The sequence below is a fragment of the Micropterus dolomieu genome, linkage group LG05 (assembly GCF_021292245.1).
Source record: "Micropterus dolomieu isolate WLL.071019.BEF.003 ecotype Adirondacks linkage group LG05, ASM2129224v1, whole genome shotgun sequence".
NCBI classification, from domain to species: domain Eukaryota; kingdom Metazoa; phylum Chordata; class Actinopteri; order Centrarchiformes; family Centrarchidae; genus Micropterus; species Micropterus dolomieu.
The window spans coordinates 10,943,594-10,954,160 of record NC_060154.1 but is presented as its reverse complement, the minus strand read 5'-3'; the positions used below and the strand labels follow the sequence as shown (position 1 = coordinate 10,954,160).

At 38.7% G+C, this 10,567-nt stretch overlaps 1 protein-coding gene and 1 long non-coding RNA gene across 2 annotated transcripts; one reads left to right on the top strand and one right to left on the bottom strand.

Moving 5' to 3' along the window:
* Positions 1-2,166: 2,166 nt before the first annotated feature.
* Positions 2,167-6,689, bottom strand: gamt (guanidinoacetate N-methyltransferase). Its single transcript, XM_046050697.1, has 6 exons — positions 6,325-6,689; positions 4,510-4,655; positions 4,314-4,377; positions 3,827-3,894; positions 3,455-3,565; positions 2,167-2,438 (listed from the first exon to the last, which is right to left on the bottom strand). The coding sequence occupies exons 1-6, from the start codon at positions 6,500-6,502 to the stop codon at positions 2,298-2,300; spliced, it is 708 nt and encodes a 235-aa protein (XP_045906653.1). The 5' UTR covers positions 6,503-6,689; the 3' UTR covers positions 2,167-2,297.
* LOC123971696 lies at positions 6,259-7,535 on the top strand. Its single transcript, XR_006825253.1, has 2 exons — positions 6,259-6,764; positions 7,369-7,535. It is a non-coding gene; the product is annotated as an uncharacterized LOC123971696 (long non-coding RNA).
* Positions 7,536-10,567: the final 3,032 nt, after the last annotated feature.

The following is a 10,567-nucleotide window of genomic DNA, read 5'->3' as shown; positions in this document are numbered from 1 at the left end:
TGAAGCGTTCTTTTGGACACTTCTTGCCTATAAGTTGCTTTGAATAACAATGTGCTTTGGTGCCGTGATGGCTGTGCAGTACCAAGAAGATTAAATTGAAACTGTGTACTGTTGACATTGACCATCCACACGTTAAATATTAATTATGTTTAAAACTGCATCTAAGTAATGTATACCCAGTTACTGGGATTCTTATACACATTATCTAGTATCTACTTTATTTTGAAGATGTTTCTGTCTCATTGGGTGCCAATTTTGATATTTTAGAGAAAAGTAAACCGATAATGATTTTAACAAAATACTTTGAATAAGAATCCCGTAAATTGAAAAGGAATTATGATATATAGGGATATTTTACAGGTGAAAATAAACTTGTCCGTGCTCTCGGGTGACGAACTATGCAGTGGTGACATTTTCTAAATGACCTCAAACATATCTTTGGCATTTCAACACTACAATTTCCAGTATTTGACAAACATATTTGCTGATACGGATACATCTGAAAACTTATGAACTAAGATAGGGATACTTTGATACAAAAATTCAGTGTGGCTTCACTTTACCATTTTGTTTGTTTTTCTTGTACCATTTTATATTCTCCGAGATATATATATATATATATATATCATAAGCTAAAATCTTCTGGTAGTATCGGCCATGCTGATGTATTGATCGGGCTTTAAGACACACAGCATGCCAAGCGACACTTAAGACAGAAACGCTTCTTTATCACAACAGAACAAATCAAGATATTGCTGCTAATGTATCACAAAAGACTTTATACCTCAAACAATATGTTGCATATGAAATATTTGCCCCACCCCTAAAGGTGACTAAGTAAGGAGAAGGACTGTGGGGTGTCAACTATTTTCATTATAAATTTATTGGCAGATTAATTTGATTAATCAGTTTTGAATTTAGTCTATACAAGCTTTAAAAAAATGTTAAACATGCCTATTATTACTTCCCAAACCTCAGGAGACATGCTATCATCCATTGCTTTATCTGACCAACATAAAACCTTAAAGATATTAAGTTTACTGCCAGATATGAGAAAGAAAAGAAGGTAAAAGAAGGAAAATCCTCACATTTGAGAAGCTGAAACCAGACAGTGTTTGGAGTTTCTGCTTGTCTGATGGACTAATTGTTACAGTGAATTCTTGCTGTCTTAGTTTCTTTTGCCTCTTTATATTTCTCTGTATAAGAGTGTTGACTTAACTGCTTAAAACATGAATCGTGATTCAGATCTGAGCTCTGCCAGCTGCTGTAGTTTCCCACCTGACTGCAGCCTGGTGTTGCATCATCTGACCATCCAATGATTAATGTGCACTCGCCAGGTGGTGACTTATTCCCACGTGTTGAGATAACACACACTGTTATCTGCGGCTGTAAATGAAAACATACTGTACTCTGTGTCCATCTCAGTCGACTGGGTAACAGCTGATTTATTGTTTTATTGCTTTTCATTATGAGGGAAAGCTGAACATTAAACATGTCTTTAAGACACCAGTGTATTATGCATATTATCAGATGTCTCATTCTCACTTTACTGTATCATAAAATAAATCTAATTAAAGGTTTTTAATTTGAAAACTGAGCAACCTGCTCGTTTTCTTCATGCTTATTTGAAAAAAATTCACTCAATTTAGTACACTAAATTTGGAAAAGCATACTCCTCACATGCATGCCGCTGAGCAATTTTGCATTTCATAGACAAATTCCCACAGGACTAACACAAATCTGCAGTGTTGAACAGTGAGAAAAGAGATGATGTCTGAATCTTAGACTACACTGTCTGAAGTTCATGACAAAGCAAGCATTTAAACATGCTGCAATAAATCTACTGCTTGGTCTAAATTTGGGTTATGCGTGGCAAGAAAACATACTGGGTGATTTAAGACTTAAAACAGATGAGGCTCGGTGGGGTGTAAGTGCATTTATGGTGGTTTCTTGTGGTTTCAGTCTGCTGTTGTCTCACATATTTGCTGCTGTGAAGAATAAAATGTATCAGTAGATATATGTAGCACAGTCTGCTTGGAGGGAGCGCCTACACGACCTTAACACCAAAACTTCAACTCGGATCAAGAAGTTAGTCTGTAAATAGCTTGAAATATTGAAATTTAAACCACAAAATGAAAGTATAATGAATACATGCACCTTGTAAACTGAGTTTGGATGGACTTGGCTTTATTGAAAGATGGCAAACACTGAAATAAACAGACTGAGGAGGTCAGGAAGGTCAAATGAGAAGGCACATTATAGTAAAAATAAAAAAGTTGCAGCAGTGTCTTCGGACTTTACTCCTTGATGATGGTGGGTGTGATCATCTTATTGAAGGAATAGTATTTGCATTCGCTGGGTGGTGCAATGTCCATGGTGGTGGTGCTAATTTTCTCCTTCTTGAAGCCGGCTTGCAGCAGATGAGGCACCTGGGTCTCCTGAAAATCATTAACAGGTCAGTGTGAGGTGGCTCATGGCTTTATCAGACCCACCAGCCTGATCTTGTTTATCATTAACCATGAAACTACCGCAGCACGTAATTCAGGACGCCCTCAGCTCAACCAAGTGACTGAACTACTGATATGTATTATGACGTTTACTCTTCTTTGCAAGACACTGTTCACTGCAACATGTCACTAAAACTCTCCACTGAAATCAAACATTTTAGGGATGTAAGTCTTCAAATAAAAATATGTACCTTTCATCCTGATCTGATCTTTACAAAAAATTGTGGTTGAAATAACTTTAATGACAATAGCTGTGTCCCCATTCTACACTAAAAACTAATTTAAAGCAGGTTTTAAATGACAAATTTACTCAAAAAAGACAGAATGCATACAAAAAAAATTACATAGGGTCATACACAGCAAAAATAAAATAAAAATAAAATATGCATGAATAAAAAAACCAACATGTTTACAAACTTGCACTGAATGAGGTAGTATATCTCAGGTATTTGTACTAGTAGTAGGGCTGTACAAATGGAATTGTAAACATGACAGTAGTGCAAAAAGAGTCATTAAAGTGCAGAAACAGAGAGGGGAGGGATCAGGATGGGAGTGTTGGTCGTGGAGTGAACAAGGGAGGAGTGTGTACGTGTGTGTGGTGCTGGGTTCAGGGGAATTTACTTGAAGGGGTGGGGGTTGTAAATGGGTGAGTAGATTTCAGAGGTAGCCATATTCAGATAGGAGAAGAAGCTGTTTCTGAACCTGGTAGTGTGATCTCTTAGGCTCCAACAGTGCACATATTGTTTAATTTCCTGTTATTATAACATGGTAAAATTATGTTGTTTTATTTGTTGTTTGCTAAATGCAAAAAGCAGCATACAATAAAAGGATATTATAAAGTACATAATGTATACAATTACTGTAGTATGAAATTGGAACCCATAACCTGTAACAGTAAAGTATAAATAAAACCGTTTTTCCTTGAGGAAGGAATGAAGATGACCAACCTCAAACATCTTGTCAATGTTGCTGTATTTGTTCTTGAGCAGCTCGCCCCAGGAGGTCAGGTTGCAGTAGGTGAGGACACCGCCAGTCTTCAGCAGCCTGTGAGCGTGACCCTGCAAACAAACACCACCACATCAAATCAGTCCTTTAGCTCTGTCTGGATATCTTTGCACTAAAGTCATTAATACGGTTTGTTGATACATGTTTTGTACTATTATTCAGTATCTTTTTTCCCCACTTTTCATGCGAACAAATCCAAGTATTCAGCGTTTATCATCCTCCATAATTGTAATCTTTTCAGAACTCCTGCTGCCCTCCACAGCAGGGTTGAGTGTAACTTATTAGGGTGTTGTGTTTGGATTTTAACTACCTACCTTAATGAAGTCAAACTGGTGAGTGTGCCACGTTTCCTCTGACAGGGGGTATGTGTCATACAGGATACCTGAGAGAAGAGGGACATCAGTTTTAGCAGTGTGCATACAATAAGTAAATTAATCAATTTTCCACACATTTTATTAAGTGGCTCAAAGAGTGTTCATCTCAGACACCGGTGGTTGAAACATTGAGGAACCTTGAATGGATAGCGCATCCTCATACCAAGTTTTAACAATCAATAACTTTAAACCAAGCGTCCAAACTAGGTTGCAGTAATGCTTTCACCCTCCACTCGTCAGATTTGACAAAGCGTAAAGGGAAGACACTGTTTGACAGTACTGTGGTGTTTAGCCTACGGAAATATTTTGTTATTTACACCAACTGTGTGCTCCAATATAACTATAAACTCAGGTGCATCAAGCTAAACTGTGTGCTGAATATCTCCACATGTGACCAAATTTCCCCATGCCTGGTTTGATTTCTTACCATCGAAGTGGTTGTCTGGCAGGGTGGGAACAACGTTCTCCCAGAGGCCCTTCAGTGGGACGACCTGCAGCAACATAAACACCAATCTCATTCATCCGCATCTTCACATTTAACAGTAAAACGAGACCTGTGCACATGTTCCAGTAATCCAACAAGATAACACTGGCATGATGATTCATCTGTGGGGTCTACTGGCCTTATGTGGCTGAGACTTGGCCCAGTTCTCCAGTCTGGCGAAGACGCCGTCGTTGCACTCGATGATCCAGTGCTCCTCAATGGGGAAAGACTCAATTTTAGTGGCGGCGATGGCCATGCCGAAACCGATCTCCAGAACCCGACCACCTATTGGGCACAACACCACAATAAGAATATTTTTGTTTACTCTAAATGTCCTAGGAGAGCTTTGATGCTGTGTTTGTGTGTAAATAGGCAGGGACTATTCATGGTCATGATATTCACTATTATGGTATTTCCCTCCTTTTGTGACAAATTGGCTCAACTACTGAATGACTATGAACACTGAAATTTTCAAAAGTTCAGTTTGAGGCATTCAGTTGTCCAGTGGTCTAAGATGAATACACTGTATCTATCATGGGTTCAATTCCAGCAAAGCTGTCTCTCTACAGTGTTTAATAACAAATTCGATATAAAATCTCCTGAATGCTCCTAAACAAAACCAAAGTCATTTGAGTTTCACTTGTACAACCCCACCTCCAATGAAGCTTGTTGAAGCTCAGTAACATACCAATAGCATTATTTTTGAGCCATTGCTCTTACGGACTAGCAAGACCCTAGACCATACTCTCCACGTTTCGAGTTTGAGGTTTCTCCCCGTGTTTGCTGGGTGTGGAGGGAAAGCCAGTTGGTTGTAACATGTGGTTAGGCAGAAAGGTCAAAGGGTTTCATTTCCTTTCAGAGATGCATAAAAATAGATGAGGGGTAAAGGCTATTTGTTGGTGCTTGACCCCTTCATAATGATTTGTGAGCCTTTTAATCAGCAGCTCAATACATTATTCACATTTTAATTCCAGTTTGTAGGAAAATTGTCAGCAAAAATGCATGAAACTGCATTATTTAGACACTTGAAAAAGATTAAGTGACATTTCCAATGAGAAAATTACATTTTCACATCCTGTACATTCAAAATTGTTGCATGTAATTGCAAGAAAAAAAAAAGATTTGAAAATTTTGAGGGATAAGATTGGCCCACTGAAACAGTCAAACTGAACTTCCAGTTTAAGAATTAATCCAATATTGTGACATTGTCAGTGTCCAAAATTCCCAATGTAGCTGACTGCTTCATATGTGTGTAAGTAGTTCATGCAAAATAAACGCATTTGTGCGGTGTGGTTTCGACAGTTGTAGTGCACATACATGTCTCTTCACGCGTCTGCAAGGATGTGTGGAAGCTAAGAGAATATGAGCGCGCCCCCCCGCAGACTTCATGAGTAGAGTAACAGCTGCTGTAGTACTCACCGAGCACCACGCTGCCCACACTCTCATGCGTTACCACAGATCATTTATCAAAAATTAAGGAAAACGCTAAAAAGGTGTGTAAAAACTCCCAAACATTAGAATTACAAGTATATAGTATAACAAAATCTCAATAATACAACCACCTCACAAACTTTCAAAAATGCATAGGCTATTTCCCATAAATAAAAGTTGTATTAATGTTTGCGAATAGTCTAAACATGTGATTAAAATTTGTTTTTAATGCCCCTCACCCTTTAACAAAAATCTCTTTTTTTTACACAAACTATAAAGTAGTCAAGCAACAGTTGGGTACAGTGTGCTGATTTAATGTCTTACTGACAATATGTAGGCTACTTGGTTGTCCGTGTTTTAAGGTTATACTCACCTGAAAGCAAGCAACAATTTAAATGACAGTAAAAGAGCGCAGCTATTTTGGGGCAGTCCTGTAGTCCATTATCGGACGCAGCAATCAAAAGAGTGTGTGTCCGATAATGGATGCCATTAAACGTCCTTTTACTCAAACTGCCACTTTTACCTTTTGAGGCTGCGACGGTCGAAAGCGAGTGCATGTACGGGGTCTCCCAGCGCTCCATCACGGGTTTGCCCATGATCTCCAGGTGTGTGTCGGTTTCATTGTAGCCGGCGTTTGCGTCGTGCCAGGAGGCCTTGCAGTCCTCGCCTTTGGAGAATATGGCCTGAGCGGCGGAGGTCATGTTGTTGTGATACGGAGGAGGCGGTGGTTGTTCGTTTGGCTCTGGGAAACGGTTTGGCCGGCCGTTCTCTCAACATGGAAGAGGGTGAAAGGCAGGAGGCGGCCGTTTATATCGGACTCAGAAGTGCTGACACCGCAGTAGTTTCACTACAGGTCAAAAGCGCGCACACACATTCCCAGACAAGGAACGGAGCCCAAGATCCTCTGGAGAGAAGATGGTTCGCTCAGCAGTAAACAACTGGCTCACTTTAGTTTTGCAACATGTAAGCCTCCTGTACACTTTAAGTAGCCTATTTTTCTGCCTTAAATACTCCTGGGATAGTTGATATGTTTAAGAAAAAGGTAGTGCCATTCTTTGGGATTTGGACTGTTCCTTCACAGCGGTGTCCGGTGTAGTTTGTTCCCCTCTGATTGTCAAACTAACACAGTGTAAACTATTTCCTAGTTTGCCCAGGGAAGGCCTACATGAAGCTCTTAAGAGAAAAAAAACAAATTGGTGTCATTCCCATTTTCCCAGGGTCCTATGTTCCCAAGATTTATATGGCACTAAATGGTAACATGACAAAAGGTCCTATGCTCCCCAGTTCTAGTTTAGGGTTAGGGGGCTAGAGAACTGCAAACATAGATATATTCCCAAAAAATGTAGTTGAACAGTTGTTTATAGCCTACACTTGTAATGTCAACTCATCCCGCTGTCATTGATGTGTGTACAAATAACACAACGTTCAACTTTGAACTTTCAGGCAATACTCAGCTGTACTTTCATTGTGAGAGTATATCTACACTGTGGTATTGCTACTTTTACTGAAGTGAAATATCTTAGTACTTCCACCATTTCCTGATTTTTTTATTTTATTTTTTTAACAGTGGGCTTCTAGTGGAGTAACAACTATGGGGCATGAGGACAGTGATTTCCAAAAGACTCCAGGAAGTTGCTGTGTCTGGCCAGGAAATAACACATAACACCCCTAAAACTGAAACATTTTGTCTTTACACCTAGGTTTTTCTTTACACATTAAACAAATTATATCTCACGTGTTATGCTAAATTAAGCTAGCTGTCGCCTAGCTGTAGCGTCATATTGGACACATAAAGAGTATTGATCTTTTCATCTGTCTTTTAGCAAGAAAGCTAATGAGCAGATTTCCCAAAATGACAAACTATTCATTTAAATTTCGCGTTTGTTTATTATCTTGAGTGATTGTTCACAAATGCTCCAGGTTTGTTCACTATCAATTGAATCGTGCCTAATGAGGGTCAGGGTTCACTCCAGGAAATACATTTGTGTAATAATGTATTTTGACACTTCAGGAAACCGGTGGCATTTAATGGACTGTATTGATGCACGAGGTTGGGATTGTATTGTCAAATAGTGTTTCCTGTGTGGATTATTTGTGTGGTACCCAGAACAAGCAGCAGAGTGAGAGCTCTGTCCTTTTCTGCTCAGAGTGTTGGCATGGACAGCTGAAGTCAACCTTTGCACTGGATCTTATTCTCACTTGTACATTTGCTCTTATTGTATAATATTATTTGAGCAGCTTGAAGAACTGGACATGTATCATAAGAAGAGCCTTAATTACTAGTCTTATTGAGAGCTGCTCTACTCGTTTCTTTTTTTAGGGCTGTCAACCAAAGAAAATCTTGGTGTACTGAAATTCTACCTTCTTCAACCAAAGTGGTCAATGGGGGGGATAAAAATCTGCATGTCATCTCCAGATTAACTAAATCTGCACTCTACCTGGTAGCCTAAAAGGGTCAAAGTTACACAACATTGCCAAGCAAATGAATTCCTGCAGTCTGACCATTTCTTTTTCACACGTAGCTATCAAGTGTGTCTACCAAGACAGCCAGTCTCAAGCCATTAGTGATCTTGAACCATTACCAGCCCTCATTAAAAAAGCAGTCTGTAGTAAAATATACACGCACCCACAAACATTGTCATCAAAAATAAACATTATACACTCAGCTCCTCTGTCTGCCGAGGCTGATGTAGCGATTTGTGCTGGTTCTTTGACGTGGTGTCAGTTAGTTTGGAGCCGTAAATGTTCAGTTTCTGTGCAGACACAACTGATGCAGGAGCTCTTTGGAAAAAACATTTTTAAGCACTCCTGCATCAGTTGTGTTTGTTATGGAAATTCTTTCTATTGTTGTATTGGGATGATGATTTGGCAAATATATAAAAGTCCTGATGGCATTATATGAAATTAGAATTAGGTGTGATAAGGTCAACTGATTACCACAGATACTGCAGATTTATATAAGGTCTATTATCAGAGGAATCCATATACACTGTTCACTATGGGAATAGTATTAGGATCATATATAAATTAATTTGTCATTTAGGGTGTCAAACATTTTACTTAAAATGACAGGGGACCTGAAAACAAGCCCATCTGCCCCCAAACCCCTAATAAATCATATTTTCACTATTCTTCAACATCACTTTTCCTATGTGTTGTATGATATACTGCACTGTGAGAAAAATGGATCATCTGATCATCTTCACAGCCCTTCTGCCCTGGTTACCCATCATCCACTTCAGTCCCATTAGGTGAAGCTGAGTGGGACCGGCTCCTCAGTGAGGGTCCTCATCAAATCGCAGGTTTTCATCCACCTACCACTCTTACAGGAGGCTCTTCATTCGCACTGCCTTTGAGTAACCCTTATTTCCAGAAGCTCACATTCGTGCAGCAACCACAGCACTCTGACACAGAAAACAATAAACCATTACTCTTTTTGTGCCGTTCTCAAACGTTGTCATGTCACAGACCTAAAAAAGCCCATCAGAAACCCTTTGATGAGATTTAGCTCCGGGAAATGTCCCACTTTGGTAAATGTTGGTGTTGAATTGCAGAACTACTTGGGCAGATGAGAGTGAAACCTAACGGGATCATATCCAGTGATTTCAATTGCAGTGCTTTCAAGGATATCCGATATATCAATGCATAAGAGGACTTACAAAACATTACACAGTTGATAACCCTTCACCCCACTGTAAAGACCCTCAGGTCCTCAGAGCAAAGTCTACACCTAAAGGTTAAACGTGCCTTTGCTGCCGTTTCCTCTACTTTAGATTAGCATTTCTCAAAGCCACATGACAGCTAAATCACTGCAAATATTCTAACTAAAGATCTTAAGACCCAGATCATTCATTCCTGTACATGAGTCTATGTGCTTTATACATATTATCCTGTCTTTCATCTCAAGGTTCAGTTTATTCATCCATTAAAAAAAATACAGTGCACCCCTTTGTAATCAACCAACACGGATTACCAAAACATGGAAAATAAATACCATAAAATAACAGACAAAAACAACACAAAACTACATTTTATATTTAAAAAGTTAAGACACCTGTTCAAACATCACACAGACAAACTGGGATTAAAATGAAAATAATCTTGACGATGTTTTAAACAGTGCTAGCAAATATTTATTTAATGATTTATTTACTCCTTTAACCCCTGCAACCACATGTAGAGCTAATCCTGCAATCCTTCCACTACCCTCCTATAAGCTTTCTTCATTTGCACTATTTAGTTTCCCTTTTTATTTCTTATTTTAGTGCTATCTTTTATATAGTTTGTTTGATTTTATTGCCTATTATTGTTCCTCTTCTATTCTAACTGTGTGCAACCGTGTATTGTATAAATAATAATAATAATAATAATAATCTTTATTTGTAGAGCACTTTTCAAAAACAAGTTACAAAGTGCTTTAACAAGTGTAAAGACAATAATACCCAAAAAACAATAATACAAAAACAATACAAGATAAAAGCATGAAAACATTGAAAAGACTAAAATACATGTTTAAGATAAATATAAAATTAGTAAAATACAATAAAATAAAAGGGATAAAATAAAGTCAAATAAGATCGGGAAAGGCTCTCCTATAAAAGTATGTTTTAAGAAGGGACTTAAAAGAGTTCACTGACTCAGCCGACCTGATTTCCTCGGGCAGGCTGTTCCAGAGCCTCGGGGCCCTGACAGCAAACGCTCTGTCCCCTTTAGTTTTCAGTCAAGACTCTGGAACAGACAACAGACCTCTGCCCGAGGATCTCAAG

Coding starts and splice junctions, on each gene's coding strand:
- gamt (XM_046050697.1), bottom strand. CDS start 6,502: ATGACCTCCGCCGCTCAGGCCATATTCTCCAAAGGCGAGGACTGCAAG. Junction 3,566..3,826: donor ACCAGTTTGACTTCATTAAG/GTAGGTAGTTAA, acceptor GTTTGTTTGCAG/GGTCACGCTCACAGGCTGCT. Junction 2,439..3,454: donor ACATTGACAAGATGTTTGAG/GTTGGTCATCTT, acceptor AATGATTTTCAG/GAGACCCAGGTGCCTCATCT.